Source organism: Macaca nemestrina, chromosome 7 (assembly GCF_043159975.1).
Source record: "Macaca nemestrina isolate mMacNem1 chromosome 7, mMacNem.hap1, whole genome shotgun sequence".
In the NCBI taxonomy this organism is placed as follows: Eukaryota; Metazoa; Chordata; class Mammalia; order Primates; family Cercopithecidae; genus Macaca; species Macaca nemestrina.
In genome coordinates, this window is record NC_092131.1 from 133,018,253 (window position 1) to 133,037,754 (window position 19,502).

The 19,502-nt window shown below is 44.4% G+C and overlaps 1 protein-coding gene and 1 pseudogene across 1 annotated transcript in view; one reads left to right on the forward strand and one right to left on the reverse strand.

Annotated features, from left to right (window-relative positions):
* Nucleotides 1-1,270: 1,270 nt before the first annotated feature.
* On the reverse strand, nucleotides 1,271-3,900 carry LOC105487919 (anamorsin pseudogene; annotated as a pseudogene).
* A 12,948-nt stretch (nucleotides 3,901-16,848) lies between these two features.
* LOC105487927 (acidic nuclear phosphoprotein 32 family member A) overlaps nucleotides 16,849-19,502 on the forward strand; it is a 40,887-nt gene continuing 38,233 nt past the window's right edge. Inside the window, exon 1 of the mRNA XM_011751596.2 lies at nucleotides 16,849-17,054. Within this exon, the coding sequence (XP_011749898.1) occupies nucleotides 17,001-17,054 (54 nt within the window). The 5' untranslated portion in view covers nucleotides 16,849-17,000. The remainder of the gene's footprint in view (nucleotides 17,055-19,502) is intronic.

A 19,502-nucleotide genomic window follows, 5' to 3' on the forward strand; every position in this document is an offset into this window, starting at 1 on the left:
TTTGACCTGATAAATTACTTTAGGATTTCTTCTCATGTTAGTCTACTAGGTGTGCAACTTCACAGTTCTTATTTGTCTGAGGACATTTTTTTCACTTTCATATTTGAAGTTTTTTTGTGGTGGAGGGTAACAGAATTCTAGGTTGACAGGGTTTTTGTTTAGCTTTGTATTTCTTTCAGCATTTTAAAGATGTTATTGTCTTCTGCTGTCCATAGGTTTTTGATAAGAGATCAGTTATCTTTACTGTTGTTCCCCAAGAGAAATTGTATCATTTTTTTCTCTGACTGCCTTTATTGTTATTATTATTATTTTTGTTGTTGTTGTTGAGACGGAGTCTCACTCTGTCACCCAGGCTGGAGTGCAGTGGCCGGATCTCAGCTCACTGCAAGCTCCGCCTCCTGGGTTTACGCCATTCTCCTGCCTCAGCCTCCCAAGTAGCTGGGACTACAGGCACCCGCCACCTCGCCCGGCTAGTTTTTTGTATTTTTTTAGTAGAGACGGGGTTTCACTGTGTTAGCCAGGATGGTCTCGATCTCCTGACCTCGTGATCCGCCCGTCTCGGCCTCCCAAAGTGCTGGGATTACAGGCTTGAGCCACCGCGCCCGGCCTATTATTATTTTTTTTTAAGGCTGAGTCTCACTCTATTGCCTAGGCTGGAGTACAGTGGCATGATTTCTGCTCACTGCAACCTCCGCCTTTCCGGTTCAAGTGATTCTCCTGCCTCAGCCTCCCGAGTAGCTGGGATTACAGGCACCCACCACCACGATTGGCTAACCTTTGTATTTTTAGTAGAGGCGAGGTTTCACCATATTGGCCAGGCTGGTCTCGAACTCCTGACTTGAGGTGATCCACCCGCTTCATCCTCCCAAAGTGCTGGGATTATGGGCATGAGGCACCACGCCTGGCCCCGGGCTGCTTTTAAGATTTTCTTTTTGGACCAGGTTTGGTGGCTCATGCCCATAATCCCAGCAGTTTGGGAGGCCAAAGAGGACGGATCACTTGAGGTCAGGGGTTCGAGACCAGCCTGGCCAACATGGCGAAATCCCATCTCTACTAAGAATACAAAAATTAGCTGGGTTTGGTGGCACGTGCATGTAGTCCCAGCCACTCAAGTGGCTGAAGCACAAGAATCGCTTGAACCCAGGAGGTGGAGGTTGCAGTGAGCTAAGATAGTGCCACTGCGCTCCAGCCTGGGCAACAGAACAAGACTTTATCTCAAAAAAAAGATATTTTCTTTTTATCTTAAGTTTTCAGAAGTTTTATTGTGCTGTGCTTAGGTGTGCATTTATTATCCTGCTTGAAGCTTTTCAAATCTGTGGACTTTATCATTTATTAGATTAGGAAAATTCTCAGCCATTATTTTTTCAAGATTACTTATGTTCTTTCTCTTTCTCTTCTCTTTCTAAATGCTAATTACACATACGTTAGACCTTTTGCCTATGCCCCACATCTCTCTGTTATTTTTTATCCCCATTATGTTTTTTCCTTCTGTGTTCCATTTGAATATTTTATATGACTATTTTTGAATCTAGACTGGTGCTGTAACCATTCAAATAGTTCTTAATTTCAGATATTTCAACTTGCATTTATAAATGTCCATTTGACTCCTATTCAGAGATTCAAATGATCAGTTAAAGTACTTTATCTTTTCATCCATGTTATCCATCTTTCCAATTTTTTAAAACATACTCATGATCATTATTTTGAAGTCCTTGTCCACTAACTCTTGTATCTGAATCATTTCTGGGTCTGCTTCTTTTACTGTTTTATCTCATGATTGGTTGTTTCTTCCTTTTTCTTTTTTTGTTGCATGTTCAGTGATTTTTTTTTTTTTTTTGTATGCTGGATATAGTGATTAAAACAGTGGATGGGCTCTAGATTATATTCTTCTGCATGTTTAATCTTGTTCTAGCAGCAAATTGAAATTTAGCCCTCACATGCCATAATTGACACGTCTTATTTGAGAATTACAAAATTGGATCATGATCATATTGTAGCCTATCAAAGTGCTCTAGAAATTTTCAGTGGTTTACATGAAGTGGTCATGGGTGTCTGGAGCACCCTGAAACTGTATCAAAGTTGTACATATTTCCAAACACTTTTATTTTATTTATTTTCAAGATATGCAGCAAGTTTAATACCTGAAGGTTAACAGAAATGACAACAGGACACAGATGCAATGCTACAGTAAAATGGGGCTGGGGGTAGAACAGGGCAGAGGGACACTGGATATCATCACAACCACCAGTGAATGACTCCTCTGGTGCCCTGAGGTCATGAGACACTTGACTGTGTCACAAAGAATGAAGTAAACGAACAACTCTGAAAGACAAGTAAGGTGGCAGCATTGCTGAGATTAGACTAGGGGCCAGGGCCTGGAGCTTTGTCACAGAGTGTTGATGCTCAAGCATGCCTGGGCTCAAGAGTGTCTGGTCAGCATTTTAACATAAGGAGAAGGGCTTCTTCAGGACATACTCCCTTCTCTTAACACGAGGTGAAGAAACCCATCTCATTCTGGGTAACGGGGCCCCATAATACCTTGGTCTTTTGATACACAGCAGCACTACACACAACTGTGCCCCCCAGCCAGCTTCACTCTGTCTGCTAAGCACCCACTTTGCAAACGGATCTCAAACAGAGAGAAGAAATCCAGAGGAGGTGGGAGGAGCACAGTGGTGGGATTTGAGGAACAGGAGTTGGCCAGAGAGCAGATGTGTCCCATGTCAGGTCCCTCCTAGGCATGGTGAAGACTGCTATCGCTCAGAAGCACCTTTTCCCCAAGTTTGAAGGCTGGCATCCCAAGGTAGGGGCGGCTGGCACAGCGGAAACTATCGCCCAGATAGCAGTTTCCACAAGCTGACTTGGGTTGGGAGCTCATCTGCTCCCTTGACTTCTCTTTTTCCAGTTCTTCAGCAAGGCCATGGGTGCAGCTCTGGCAGGTCTTCCTTTTTTTCCCTTCCCCACAAGCAGTCCACAGGGGAGCCAGATCTGGCTTCTTCAAATCTTCTGGATCCAGCAGCTCCTCTGAGTCAATGAGAGCCATGTTGTCATCCTCCATATCATTGGCTGAGAGGGTCCACAGCTTGGCAGCAGCAGGGTACCCAGCAAGCTTCACTGAAGATGACGTCTTGGTGATGGAAAGCTTAAGCTAACTAGAAGAACCTACTTCAAAGTTTGCTTGTTTTTTTTGCTTGTGATCTGAACAAACAGCAGGCTGTCACTTTCATGACCCAGGTGTTCTTGAACAGACTGTACCTCCTCAGGGCTTAAGGGCTCCCACGGCAGCTCTTTCACTTCCACAAGACCAGAAGGAGTCAAGGCTGAACACAGCTTGCTGTCTTCGCTTTGCTATTGTTACCTACAGCTGTCTCTATGGTTCTTTCAGAAAAAGACATCCACTAGGCTGAAGGATCCCGGCGATTTCAGGCAAAAATCTCAGCACTGTGCAGAGTGGTACTTCCCAGGCCTAAACCCAACAAAATAATGTCAAAGCTGGATTATTTGTGGGCAGACTGCAACAGGTGGCTGATGTTTTCCACAGACACGCGGCCTTTATTGCCAGTTAACATTTGAAGTTTATCCACCAGATCTTTCAGAGCCTCCACTGGGGATGACTTATCCCAGACCACTGCCATAAACTGGCTAGCAGAGATCCCGAGGTCTGCCATTCCTGCAGTTCAGTGCTGATGAACCTAAAAACTGCCGCCTGGGCTCGCTCCCAGCTTCTCCTCAGTCGTTGACCCCACGCAAACATTTTCAAAATGAAAAGCCACTCTCGTGTTCTCCTCCCTCTGTGCACTTTGCTGTTGGGGTGACAAGGCATCTAAAGATGTTTCTGGCTTTTTTTTTTTTTTTGGTAAGGTGGTGTTAACTATGTGGTTATTGGCTAGAAATTCTAAGTTATCAACTGTGTGTGTATATATGTATATATTATATATAAAATACACGTATATATTATATATAATATAATGTATATGTATATAATATATGCATATATTATATATAATATATACCTATATATAATATATACACATTATACATATAATACATGTATATATTATATATGTAATATTTATGTAATATATGTAATGTATATATTATATTGCATATATGTATATAATATGCATATATAACATATAATATGCATATATTGTATATTTTATATATATTTGTAAAAAGAACAAAACAAACGAGACGAATTCTTGACACTCCCTGCTTGGCGTCGAGGCAGTGGAGAAGATGCCTTTTGGAGGGGCGGTAGCTCAGGGCGTGCACTGCGAGGCTGGGCCTGTTGACTCTGCAGTGGCATCCATTTAGCTTCAGATTGTCTTGTTTCTGTATATAGTGACAGCATTCTGCTGCCATCTTAGCTGTGGACAAAGGGGGATCAGCTGGCATGAGGAGCTTTTTTGTTTCCTTTTGTTTTAGTTAAGTGCGGTAGTTTTTAAACTTTGTTTCTAAACAAATTGTAGAACTCTTCACTGTCAGCAAAGCGAAGAGCCACTGTATGAATGAAAGTTCAAGAATCTTCCATACTTAAACACAATTTGTTATTTTGTTGTTATTTTTTGTATGTTTAGAATGTTGAAATTTTTTGAGGTTAAATAAATGGCATTACATTAAAAATAGATAAATAAGTAAATAAATAAATTTAGCCTTCACTCCTACTGTGTAACACTGGTAATTCATGGTCCATAATCCTAGGATGTGGGCTTTCCAGTCTCTGTGAATACCTCGGCATCCATGAAGGTTTACACATTGTACATTAGAATGAGCCTAACGGCTTGCATATCCACATTATTGTGCAACCTCTGAAATCTCTGTTCAGCTCTCAGCCTCCCAAAAACTATTATCTGCTAGACATTCTGAAGTCTTGCCCTGAAAATACAGATCTTAACAGTGCGCTGAATAGCTGAGGGAAATTTTAATGCAATTTGCGAGGGCTCCTTTTCTGTAGCTCCTGTCTCCTTGCCCTCCAAACCCAACTGTGTTAGAAGGCCTGAGCTCCAATCTTTGTTTCTTCTGCCCAGAGACACTGCTGCTCTCTCTTTGGGCTCCATCTCTCTGTGCTGGGATGAATGTGAGGTTGGCCACAGGCTTCCTTTTTCTGAAGGATAATAATCCAGTGACGCATGTTGTCATTTTACGTAATGTGTCTAGCTTCTATTGTTGTTTACATCAGAAAGGTGAATCCAATACCAGCTCCTCAATCATGACTGGAACTGGATGTCAAGAAATTTATTTTTTTAAAGGAATAAATTTGAAAAACCATTATGCTTTCCCCATCTCTAGTTGTAGTGCACGGCTACACATAAAAAGGCTCTTACCACATACTCTGACTAAAATTCAGATTACAAGTTGTATTTTCCTGGCCAGTTCTAAGAGCCAAGAAAGTTCTATATTTTTATAGGGTTCTGTCTTTTATTTTCATACCTTCCATAAAACACTTAATCATGGCTGGGCGCGGTGGCTCATATCTGTAATCTCAGCACTTTGGGAGGCTGAGGTGGGTGGATCACCTGAGGTTAAAAGTTCGAGACCAGCCTGACCAATATGGTGAAACTCCGTCTCTACTAAAAAGTACAAAAAAATGACCGGGTGCGGTGGCTCATGCCTGTAATTCTAGCACTTTGGGAGGCCAAGGCTTGTGAATCACCTGAGGTCAGGGGTTTGAGACCAGCCTGGCCAAAATGGCAACACCTCGTCTCTACTAAAAATACAAAAATTAGACAGGCGTGGTGGCGGGCACCTGTAATCCCAGCTACTCAGGAGGCTTAGGCAGGAGAATCGCTTGAACCCAGGAGGTGGAGGTTGCAGTGAGCTGAGATCACACCACCACATTCCAGCCTGGGCAATAAGAGTGAAACTCAATCTCATAAAAACAAAAAACAACCCCCAAAACGATTAATAACAAGATAGAATATATTTGACCTAATCTTTGAGGATTTTTCTATTATTCCTATAAGAGGAATAAAACTTTAAAATTTACTTTTCTTTTTTTTTTTTTTTTTTTTTGAGACATTTGGTTCTTGTCACCCAGGCTAGAGAGCAATGGCACGATCACAGCTCACTGCAACCTCCACCTCCAGGGTTCAAGCGATTCTCCTGCCTCAGCCTCCCGAGTAGCTGGGATTACAGGTGTGTGCCACCATGCCAAGCTAATTTTTATATTTTTAGTAGAGACAGTGTTTCATCATGTTGGCCAGGGTGGTCTTGAACTCCTGACCTCAGGTGATCTGCCGGCCTCAGCCTCCCAAGTGCTGGGACTACAGGCGTGAGCCACCGTGCTCGGCCAATATTGATTTTCATAATAATAGCACACTATAAAAAAAAATATTTCTTAGGTCAAAGACAGAACATGGAAGTACAAGTGCTCAGATTTCCTTCAAAAGTGAAATAAGAGGGAAATAGATGAGTTTTGTCACCCCATTTTTTTCTTGCTTTTTGGTGAAAACAAAATCTAAAGGAATAAAAGCCGTGCCCAAGTACCTTCACTAAAAATGGCTTGTACACAAAATTAGATCAGAGTTAGGAAGATCTGTAATTCCTATTTCTCCTACAAATTGTCTTTTAAGACAATTCAATTCCTGGTTAGGGCCCTAAAATAAAAGACAATTCCTGGGTAGGAGCCCAAAATAAAATCTTTATAGTAGAAAAATCTTCTGTTATGGTCATAGAAACTGGAATTTATTTTTGTTTCCTTCATTTTGGAAAGAATAAACAAGTTACTTAGCAATCTGTTTCCCCAATACCCTATTGTTATTTACTTGACATTGAAGATTAAAGTTATTTAAACGTTTCGGCCGGGCGCAGGGGCTCAAGCCTGTAATCCCAGCACTTTGGGAGGCCGAGACGGGCGGATCACGAGGTCAGGAGATCGAGACCATCCTGGGTAACACAGTGAAACCCCGTCTCTACTAAAAATACAAAAACTTAGCCAGGCGAGGTGGCAGGCGCCTGTAGTCCCAGCTACTCGGGAGGCTGAGGCAGGAGAATGGCGTGAACCCGGGAGGCGGAGCTTGCAGTGAGCTGAGATCCAGCCACTGCACTCCAGCCTGGGTGACAGAGCGAGACTCCGTCTCAAAAAAAAAAAAAAAAAAAAAATAATAATAATAATAATAAAGTTATTTAAACGTTTCAAAGATACTTTTTAAAGTCTGGAGCTCACTATGTTTAAAGTATTCATTAAGTCATTAAATATATATTAAATATTTAATGTTCAAATAATGGAGGGGTAATAAAAATGAATCAAACATTTTTCTTCAAGGATTTATTGTAATTTTGTGGGAGAGGTAAATAAGCACAGCATGTGGAAGAAAGCAGCCACTTGCTATACTTTACAATGTTATGCAAGTTCAAGGAGAGGAAAGCTCTTGTTTGTGTGGGTAAAGTGGATCAAAGGTTTCAAAGGAGGCAGTGATATCAAATGTGGTCTTAAATTTTGGGTAGAATTTTGAGTGGTGGGGAAAAAAGGAGAGACTGTACAGGTGCAATAACTGCATAGTCAAAGAGAGGAAACAAAAAGGAATAATGGAAGGTCTAATTTGCCTGGAAATTAGGAGATAACACTGGAAAGGTAGTGTGAGGTCTTCTCTGGGGAGTTTTAATGCCAGGTTGGGGAAAGCAGGCCACAGGGAACCAGAGAGGCTGTTGTTGACCAGAGGAGCACTGGAACTGGAACTCAGAAACATTCATCTGGCCACAAGACCACATCAAGACCTCAGGGCCAGTGCTGATCTAGGCAAGACTTTCCAACTACCCAATCTTGAACAAGGTAGTGAATTCTCATAAAATTAAATTCAATGTAGAGGAGTGTCCTATATTCTAAAGCTGAGTCCTCTCTACATTACCATTCTTAAAATAGTCTATAGAATAAAAGATAAGTTTTTTAAAGAATGTCTTTATCTGGCAAAATTAAAAGTTTGGAATTCTATGTTGGTCCTAAACCCTTTTTTGAAATGTTATTGGTGAGAAAACCCAAAGCCTGGGAACTCTTAGCACACGGTGCCAATTTAGACATGAGAGAGTGGGGCGAGCTTGCTTGGATAGCGTGGTGAAAAAGTGGGGCTGGTAGGAGGAAAGGTAGTTGGAAATTTAAGAGGACGAGGTAACTATTTGGTTATGGGAGTCAACAGAGGACAATTCCAAGGGTACCATTAATCAAAACAGGAGAGCCAGGAGGATAAAGGTAGTTTGGTGGAAGCAGAGTAGGCAGAGGCTGGCAAGGAAGAGATTCATTTTGGAAATGTCATGTAGTTTGTTCCTGTAAGACAGCTGTTTGGAAATGCCCAATGAGCAATTAAAATGTGAGTCTGCAGCTTGGGAGGGGACGGTTACTTATTGATGAAACAACAGGCATTTATTTTATACTTACTATGAGCCAAGCACTAAGTTTGGGGGAAAGAGACACATTTACATGTTATTCTATAGACTCCCTTGCACTGACCTTTTCTTCAATAAGTACTTGTTAATATAATCCTTCTATCTGTTTTATGTTGCTTTGAACATGTAAGCCAAGATACAATGGAAATACAATATTCACATTTACAATTGGTCTACAAATGAATAGAAAACTAAGACCGAAAAAAACCTTTATTATTGTACTAGTTACTAGCATAGGCTACAGTAACAAACAGATACAAGCACATAATGGCACAGCCCCATAAAAGTTTCTTGGTCACAATTCATCTCTTGGTGGACAAGTAAATAGGTTGCTGAAATGACTCTTAAGAGATACAGCCTGAGAGGGGGTCCACCTCATAAACACAAGGTTTCCAAGGGTCACTGCATCTCAGTCAGTATGCAGTGGCACTTTCAAGCCTTTAAGTGGCAGCATCACTTCCACTTATAATCAACAAGCTAGAACCCAGTCACATGGCCCCATCTAACTGCAAGGGTCATCTAGGAAACATAGTCAAGTTTTGTGTTCAAGGAGAAGAGGAAATGGATTTTGTTGAACAATGAGCAGACTGCCATAATTTTCATTAAATTATCTGAGAAAAAAAGTTAAATTATAAGAAATAAAACACTGGGTCATGAAGAACACTTAGTGTACCAATGAACAGAATCTTTAGCACTGATTCTCTGAAGTAATTTGCACTTATAAGGAACTTCTATCCAGGTAACAGTTAAACCATGTTTTATTAGAAACAAAACAGCTGAATTCCAATATTGTTCAGAGTCCTTGCAAGGGTGTAATTTGTTTTTTTCTAGCTGAATAGTAATCTAAGCTAACTGATCTGAAATGATGGGAAAGAAGACAATATTCCAGTATTAATATGTTTTCTACAAGCACATCATTGATAATCTTCCTCTTTGTTCCCAGGAATATAGGCCTCTTCAATGTGTTTGTGGTTTTTGCATTCGCTTCACCATCAGCATTTTTTCTTCACAATTGTCCTTCAATGACTGCATCCTGTTATGAACCCTTACTTAGCCTGTGACCACTTGCCTACTTCCAGATTTTGACTAAATTCTCAAACCCTTCATGTTAGTTCTGCACTTGAGCCTGAACTTGTGCTCAGAGTAGCAGACAGAAATCCATTAGCAGTAATCCATCACTGCTCAAGATCTTCTATCATCTGATATCTAGAGATATTTCCATTTATCTATGAAATATATAGATTATCCCTTAGAACTAAATTCCTTGTAATTTAAAAATCAAATATCTCTACTAGGGATATTTCTTTTCCAAGTCTTAAGATTATCACCAGTTCTGCTTTGGTAGAGTTTTTTTTTTTTTTTTTTTTTTTTTTGAGATGGAGTCTCACTCTGTCACCCAGGCTGGAGTGCAGTGGCACCATATTGGCTAGCTGCAACCTCCACTTCCCAGGTTCAAGCCATCCTCCTGCCTCAGCCTCCCAAGCAGATGGGATTACAGGTGTGCGCCACCACGCTGAGCTAACTTTTGTATTTTTAGTAGAGATGGGGTTTCACCATGTTGGCCAGGCTGGTCTTAAACTCCTGACTTCAACTGATCTGCCCACCTCGGTCTCAAAAAGTGCTGGGATTACAGGTGTGAGCCACGATGCCCAGCTGAGGAAGTCTTATTGACATCAGCAGGAATACATTGTTTCTTCTGACTTCAAATTTGGGAAGGCAAGCATTTGAAAAGAAATTGGGATTTCAGATATTAGCTCTGCTTTACATTGATCCTAAATAGGTGATATGGTCTCTTGCTGGTAAGTAGTAGGGAGGAAGAGAGGAGATACTATGGGAGTAACATGGATCATCAGGAAACCTTCACAGCATTATTTTGTTAGAACATGTTCATGGATTTTTGGTTTTGGTCACCTAGCACCAGAACACTTTGTTTAGGCAGAGTCCTAAGATAGGCAGGAGGCAGGGTCACACATCCCACCGTAGAAGCTGAAGGAGGAAGATAATCTTTTTTCTCTGACAGCTGGGGCATCTGCAAATGTTCTTGCCAAGGGCTTTCAACCTCGAGGGAGTGACACAAAAAGGCAGGATGCTGAGATCATTGTAGGTATGGTGGGGTTCACAGCCCACAGCATAGAGATGACTTCTGAGGTGTGGGGTCCTCTGAAGACTGTACCTAGGGCAGGGACCATCTTGGCTGTGCTCCAGGTTGCCAGCTTCCCTGGCTGCTTATTCTTTCCTGGACCTTGTTCTTCTTCTTTAGCTCTGTGACAGACTTATAAAAATTGCCTTTTTCTTGCGTTGGTCAGGGTACATTTCTGTTGTCTTCACCAAAAATTCTGACTAGCATAAACATTCCACATATCATCTACACCTATAATTTCCATTAAAATAACTGTTTCATTGCAAAAATTATCAATGGAAAACTTTTAAAATATAGACAAATAAAAGACCCCAAAACCAAAAACCACTATGACCTCATCACCCATGCAAAACCATTGTAATCAAAGTTTTAAAACATTTTTTGGTACATACTCTCCCAGACTTTTTTCCTGGGCATATGAGTCTTTTCTGTTTTTTTTTTTTTCTTTTTCATTTTCCCTCTTCCCCTTTCTTTTCTTCTTTTTTTTGCTATTATAAAAGTGCTATGATACGATGATCAACACGTCTGCTATACATCTTTGCACACTTGTATCCTGAGTTTGTCTGCTCTTCTGCCTCATCTATAGAATTACTTCTCAACATGAACACAGACATGAGTTGGTCTAGCCTAGTGAAAAATGTTTGTCACACTTACTTGACTTGCCCTCCAACAAATAGATGTAGAAGTGGTAATTCTCATATACAAGAAGGCATATACAATAATTTCACGTACATTATTGAGTTATAAGACCAATGCAAGGCTGGGCAGCACGGCTCACATCTGTAATCCCAGCACTTTGGAAGGCCCAGGCAGGAGGATCGCTTGAGCCCAGGAGTTTGAGACTAGCCTGGCCAACATGGTGAGAGCTCATCTCCATAAAAATTTAAAAATTAGCCAGGTGTGCTAGCACATACCTGTGGCCCCAGTTACTTGGGAGACTGAGGCAGGAGGATTGCTTGAGCCCAAGAAGTCAAGGCTGCAGTGAGCCATGATCGCATCACTGCACTCCAGCCTGGGTGACAGTGAGACCCTGTCTCAAAAAGAAAGGAAAAAAAAAAAAAAAAAAAAGACCAACGCAGCAGAGTAAAACATGAAACATGTTCCTCCACTGGGTAAAAGTCCTCTAACACCTATCATGGCTATCTCATTTCGTCATGTACAAATTAATTCAAAGTTTTTATACTATAGTTGCTAGGATCCAGAACTTCCAAAGAAAGTTTAGGGTATACATATACTCTCGCCTGAAAGGACCCAATATTTCAACTAGAAATACATTAAAAATTTACTAGTTTCTCAGAATGCATTAAATTGATTTCTAATTCAAGAGGCGTTGTAGAAAATGTTTTACAGATAGATCATTACTTAAGAGGTACAAATAACAATTGCCATTACAAAGCAGAGAATCTAAGAGGATTTAATTATTGTACACATAATTTTACTATGTATATGAAAGTTACAAATGCCATTTGCAAATAGCAAAAATATTAAAAGTTCCTAAAAAGTCTGATCTCTACCTCACATCTTAATAGATTTTAGTATTCTTTTCTTCATAGAGGTAAACCTCAACTCCAGATGGATTAAAACAAATCAGTAGAATCTAACTTAATTGTATTTCTATTTTACAACCAAAATTGCTTTAGGTCACTTTGTTCTATAGCTCCTCATTCCATTATCTGTCTTTAAGGCATTTATTTTTTTCCTTCACAGTCATATTTTAATACTAAAAGTAAGAGCTTACAGCTCTGGTTTTCTTCCTGATGAATGGTAAACAAACTTCCCTCATTGCTACTTCAAAATTGTCTTTAATATATTTAAGAAACTGATTCACAAAATTTTTAGAGACTTCCAAACAAGTGTGCAAGTGTTTTTTTTTTTTTTTTTGAGACGGAGTTTTGCTCTTGTTGCCCAGGCTGGAGTGCAATGGCGCAATCTTGGCACATGGCAACCTCTGCCTCCTGGGTTCAAGTAATTTTCCCACCTCAGTCTCAGCCTCCCGAGTAGCTGGGATTATAGGCATGTGCCACCAAGCCCGGCTTTTTTTTTTTTTTTTTTTTGTATTTTTAGTAGAGATGGGGTTTTACCATGTTGGCCAGGCTGGTCTTGAACTCCTGAGCTCTGGTGATACACCTGCCTTGGCCTCCCAAAGTGCTGGGATTACAGGCATGAGCCACCACACCTGGCATTTTTTTTTTTTTTTAATGAGACAGGGTCTGGCTATGTTGCCCAGGCTGGAGTGCAGAAGTGCGACCTCGGCTCACTGCAACCTCCACCTCCCAGGCTCAAGTGATCCTCCCACCTCAGCCTCTGGAGTAGCTGGGACTACAGGTGCACGCCACCATGCCTGGATAATTTCTTTTTTTTTTTTTTTTCATTTTTGGTAAAGATGGTTTCACTATGTTCCCCAGGCTGGTCTCGAACTCCAGAGCTCAAGCAATCTGCCTGTAGCTTCCCAAAGTGCTGGGATTGCAGGCGTGAGCCACCGCACCCAGGCCTTTTTTTCCTTTTTAAAAGAAACCAACCATCTTAAAGCTGTTTGTAAAGATTTTGACTATTTTTTGTCTTTAGAGAAACAGGTCTTGCTATGTTGTCTGAGCTGTTCTTGAACTCTTGGGCTCAAGCGATCCTTTCACTTCAGCCTCCCAAGTAGCTGGGCCTACAGGGGCACATCACCATGCCTGGCTTATTAATTTTAAAAGTCACATATATGACTGTTTTCATCCAACAGTGCTTTTTGTCCATGACCAACCCATTGATAAAGTAACTACCCAATCATTTAAAAAAAAAAAAAAAAAATCCTTTTTCTAAATTATCAAATACTTTATTAAGCAAAAGAAAATAAGGAATAAACTTTTTAGATCCCAGGCTTCAACATTATTTTGCTATTCAAATAAAAATGTAGTATTTTTCACATTTGTTACCACAGATTTCAAAATAATAATCTACATTCCTAAAAACTATTTACATATACAAACAAAAGAGAATATAATTAAGCTGGAGTTTTTCCATGTCATTGTCTTTGGGGTTCAAGCAGCAGAACTATGATGTAGGTAAGAGTACTATGGCCGATTGCCAGTGATGTGATTCAAGTTCAAAAACAAAAAGCTGAGCTGTGGGTATATTAGCTTGACTCATAAAAAGGATGTTAACCAAAAGGTCTCCATCTTCAGAGACCAAACAAGGGCAAATGTGCTATTGGTGCAAAAGTAATTGTGGTTTTGCCTTTTTTTAAAATGGTAATTACTTTTGCACCAACCTAATAAAATGGCAATAGTAACGATATGGTTATTTGTAAAACAGTACTCTCCTACACATTTCAAAAGAGCCTAAAGATACTCATAGATCACAGGTCTTTAAGAACAAAATAGGCTGCTTATTTATTTGGAATGGTTCTTGATGGAGGATATTCTGGAAGGCGGGAAGATCTTTCCTCCCTTGGCCATCTCTCTCTCTAGGGGGTCAAACTTTGAATTGTATCTCATTTATTTTTCTCAGTGTGACTCAAACCTAGTTTCAGAGGTTAGAGATTCTACATCTTTCAAACACAATTCCTATTGTAGAATTACACAGTAGATAGGAACTCTTACCTGTTCCCAACTCCGTTTCAAAATTCAGCCAAGATTCCTTGATATAGGATTTCTTTTCTTTCTATATTTTCTGCATTGCCACTTAGAACACTTATTTACTCCTATAATATACAATAAAATGTAATTTAAAAAACAACTTTGTAAAATAAGGTATGTAAGAGCAGTGTTTTTTTGTTTTTTTGTATTTGGTCATGTTGTGTGGGGCAAATACAGCTCCGCTTTGGCTGAGCTATATTCCTTTTTTTAATAATAAAAAAGCAAAATCATATGAAAATTTTCTTACAAATAGATCTATTTGTAAAAGCAAAAGAAAAATTCTTATTTCAAGTATGTAAGGAAAGCGGAAAGTATTCAATTGGTTATACATATACTTTTAGATATTTCAGTCTCTGTAATGACTGACATCCAGTGAAGCCTTCTTTCAATTTTCTAACATTAATACAAAAGTTATCAAAATGCATAAAAGTAAGATGCTTCTAAAAACAACTGTCACATTTAATGTTGTGATTTAGTAATCAGGTCATGATTTTTTCAACTCTAACTTTAATTTGTTTCTGTACTTTCTCTTTAATGGGAGAGGGGGTGGGCTTCTAAGTCTTCCTCTTGAGTCTTTGTACAATAAAGTGAGCTATTTGCTTCTATTTAGCAGAGTTGGATGGGGCATATCTCTGCATTTGATTGGTTGGTTTTTAAGGGATTACTCCTCTGGAAAGACACTGTCTCATATCGAATTGCCAGCAGCGTGGTCTTAACTGTGGTTCAACTTTTAAATAGAAGATGAACATTTACCATCAAAGAGAACACAAACTTCAGGACTCCTGTGTTACACAGATCATACACACTATATTGACCTGTTTTGATAAGGTTCTGTTTGAATACAACCCTAAACACCATCTCCAGAAACAACAACTGTCTCAATGGCATAAATCGGTAATTTGGGGTTCCTCGTGTATTACAAAGAAGCCAATAAAACTTAGAATAAATTCCAACTATACAAATAGGCTTCAGTAAGATTAACAAAATCTGAGGATGACAGGTAAGTCAACAAGTTAAATAAATTATACTATTTATACCCAGATGAAATAAAACAATGACTTCTTTTATGTTGCATTCCCACCTACTCAGAGTAAACATCAGACTTCAAATTCCATTTATCATTTTATCTGAAAGAATTTCCTCAGTCAAATCCTTAGTTGCAGGGCTTTACACTTGCAATCCATCAGGTTGCAACATTAAAGTTACTACAGCTTCTTCCCCAGTGTAAGCATTCTGTATGTGTTTTATTTACATTGTCACTTTTTACTTCCTCCTCAACTTTATATGTCTAAGAATGAAACTGTATTGCTATTATGTAACAGAATTTTAACTTTGCAACATACATACTGGTTTCTCTCTCCTTTGAACCCGTGTTCCTGAAAAATAAACACAATGTATCCGGAAAAACTATCTTGAGGTGTGTGGGGAAGAATGCAGACATGTAGAAACAGACACTAAAATACAGTTGTGTGGAAAGGTAAGGATGTATCTGTCCTTGTTGACAACAATCCCCGTGGTTTATTAACAGCCACAGGCAGCCAACTTAGTGCCATAAGTCGGTAACCCAGTGGGCATCAGGGCTTTAGGGTCTCTTAAAACTTAATGTGATTCAAAAATACCCAAGGCAAGCACGCCGAAAAACCTGGAGAAAGTGCTCCAGTTAGAGCCTCCTTGGCAACCCAAACCGAACCAAATGACTCAGGTGGACGATTAGAATAAACCGTGCGCCGTTCTCTTTCACTAGGTCTATAAAGCCCATAAATTATGTTTGGTCCAGAAAACCAGGAGTTATGAGCACCTTCCTTTTCCACCTTTTAATATTCTGTATATCCAGCAACAGTTCTTAATCCATGGTCTTCATTCCTTTATTGCCTAAACAAGATCTTGGGTGTCTCTTGGTGATCACTTCTTCCAAGCTGACCTTATGTGACAGCAAACTGAAAAGCCTCTTCGTGGGAAGGGTCGCGACCGCGCGGTAAGTCATCCAAAAGTGGAAGCATCTTGCTTTTACTGACTTATGTATACGCGGGTGGCGACGGCGGCGGCCTGACCGGGACGAGGCCGGAGGGGAAGAGGGGCGCGGGCTGGGCGGCCGCGGCGGGGGTGACGGGGGCAGCCACGTTCCCCAGCGCTAGCCGCCGGACCCGGGACACGACGAGCCCCTCCCCGCATTGCACCCTGACCCCTCCCCTCCTTCCAGGCCTTTCATCTGCCCTCCCGCTGGGCAGCCCGCGGCCCCCGGACCTCAAGCCTCCCGCCTCCTTCCGCAACCCCGTCGCGCCGCCTCGCGAAGCCCTCAGCCGGGCGGGGACCCCGACCCGACCCCTCCGGCCGCGCCCCTCCCCCTCGTAGAACGCACCTGCGGCCCCGCCCCCGGCCGAACGCTGAGGCGGCGGCGGGCTGGCGAGGCCGGGCGGCTCGGCCCTCGAGGCACAGTCACCTTCCCTTCCCCCGCCATTCCACCCACCCCCCTCACTCAGCCACAGAGCAGCCGCTGCGCTCCTCAGCCGCCCCGAAATCTAAAGGGGTCCGTCTCCGGCACCACAACCAAATGGCCGAGCCTCCCTGGCCGGCTGCGCAGCCCGCCCATTGGTCCCTTCCCCCCCCGCCGCCGCTGCCATTGGCTGTTGCCCGGAGACCCTCGGCGGCGATTGGCTCGGGCCGCTGCCGCTCGTCCGCGGGGCCGCAGATCCCGCCTCCACGGCGATCAGGTTAGTGTGCGCCGCGGGTGCTGGGGGCTCGAGAACCGAGCGGAGCTGGTTGAGCCTTCAAAGTCCTAAAACGCGCGGCCGTGGGTTCGGGGTTTATTGATTGAATTCCGCCGGCGCGGGAGCCTCTGCAGAGAGAGAGCGCGAGAGATGGAGATGGGCAGACGGATTCATTTAGAGCTGCGGAACAGGACGCCCTCTGATGTGAGCATTTGCCAAAAATATCTCTGTCGGTCCATTCTCCTACTTTGTGTGTGTGTGTGCGCGCTGGGGGGAGGCACTTTTTTTGGGGGGGCGCCCGGGAGGTGCGGGTTTGGGGGTCGGACTGCAAGCGAATTGGCAAGGCTGGGGGGTTGCAATGCCATCCGAGCATGTTCCGGCTGCCGCCGCCGCTGCCCTTGGTGTGTGACTACCTGTGCGTGTGCTCCCGCGTGTGCGAGTGTGGGTGCGAGAGTGTGCGTGCGAGTGTGCACCCATCGGGGGCCGGCGGGCGCACGCGTTTGGGTCGGAGAGAATGAGGCGAAATCACCCTCGCAGATCGCTGCTCCCGTGACTCCGTCTGGGGGGAAGATTAACGAGGGAGGAGGAGGAGAGGGGCTGCCTCCTGAATTTAACAACAAAAAAAGGGGGTTTTACATTTTATAAATGTATCCCCCCTTCCGCCCCCCTCCCGCGCCTCCCCCCTCCCTTTCTCTCGCTCGCTCGCTCGCACACACAATAAGTTTGGGGCTTCGCGAGTCCGGTTTAGTTTCTGATAAATGTGGGCCGAGGGCCCCGGGGAGAGCGCGTGGGGAGGGGGCTGCAGCGGAGTTGGGAATGGCTGGAGTTTAAAGTGCGTCTTCATTTCTTTGCAGTGATGAGGCGAGAGACGGGGGAGCCATATTTGTAACTTTGTAGTGTTCGTGAACGCGCCCTTTCTCTCCCTCCCTCCCTTTCTCTGCCTCCCTTCCTCTCCTCCTCTTTCTCCCTCACTCTTTCCACCCCACCTTCGGGCCAGATGCTGATGTTTCTTCCTTTCCTTCCGAAGGGAGGATAAATTAGAAGGAGGGGGAGGGATTTTCGAACGTGCAAAGGCACAGATAATCCCCGCGCCTCCCTGCCTCCAGTGATCGCTGGTGCAAGTTGCCCAAAGGCTACGTCCCGGTCCCCCCTCGCCCCAGCTCCTTCCGGCCTCCCCAAGATGCCAGCCTTTGGGCCCTGGTGTCCCCCAGCTCGAACCCCCGGCCCGTCTTTCTCAGGGCTGGGCTCGTCGGCAGCCATTCGGCGCCTGCTTAATAAATGGGCACGGGAAACTTTGTCAGGACGCGAGCTGCCCGGAGCTGGCGCCGGTGGTGGGTACTGGCTGGGTCCACGTTTATGCGGGCATGGCAAACACGCAGCTCTAGGATGGGAGTTTGCCCGCTAGCCGCCGTTATTGATTGGGCAGCGGCGGGAGCACAGCCGGAGGAAACTTACACGGGTGGGAATCGCCAGGCTCGAGCGAAAGCCCACCCCCGAGGAGGGGGAAGGTGAGGGTGGGTGACTCGAACGCTGGTTTTTATTTCTGCCTCCCTCTCGCTTTCAAACCTGAGTGTTTTCGGCGAGTTGGCGGCTCTGGGGCGGAGACCCCGGCCAACTCCCCTCTTGGCCCCTCGGGGGGACCGGGGACGCGCTGGCGGGAGGACGCCCCCAGTCTCGGTGGCCCGAGCTCCACGGAGTTGGGAGTTTGGGCAGCACCGTGCGCTGGCCTGTCGCTCCTCCAGCCCGTTAAACCCGAATCCCCGCGAAGGCAGGCCTCGCTTCCTCTTTTCCCTAGTTCCTCCCCCCAAACCTGAGTGAGACTTTTGAAAACAAGATCCTTTTTGTCTACCCCCTCCCCGCCTTAACGCAGCTGTGGACTGGAGACGTGCGAGTGCCTTATGGCGCGCAGGGCGGGGAGGGGGCGGTCGCGGGAGAGTAGGGGGCGCCGCCGGAGGAGGCCGGAGTTTCCCCGCACTATTTGCCATTGGTTTGCTTCTCTCCGGCCGCTTTCGTCCTGGCCGGGACCCGGCGCCTTGCGTTTGGGGGCTGGGTGTGGTGATGGGGGAGGGGGTCGGGGCCGCGGTCTTCCCGCGTACTTTCCGGAAGCCCCCTGCGCGGAGGGGGAAGGGCGCCGAGCGCGGGGTCGGGGTCGCCGCGGGTGGGTGTGGGGGCGCGGCTGGCCTGGCGAACCCGACTGACGCTGCCGGCCCCCCGGGAGCGAGCCGGAAAGCGGGTCGAACCGGCTCTTTAAACTTCCCCGAGTGTGTGTGTGTGTTGGGGAGGGGAGCGCACCGCGCCGTTCTGGGAGCGATTTCTCACGCTTCGCCCCCTCGCCTCCCAGCCTCGCGGCCCACACGCCTGCCCCCTGCCTGGAGGCGGGGTGGGGCGCGGGTGGCGGAGGAGGGGGCACTTTCTGCACATTTGCGGGGGTGGGGGAGAAAGCTAGCGAAAGAGGGACAAAAGGGGTGGGGGAGGAGGAACTGTATTTTTTTAAACGTTCTTAAGACAAATGGCTCCCAGAGCGCGCCCCCTGCGCCCCTCCCCGCCGCGCTGCTCCCGGGCCCCCCACACACCCACCTTCGGCACCTCTCCCAACTGGGCTCCGGGAGCTGGTGGCCATGCCGCGACGCCGAAATAGGACGAGCAGCCATG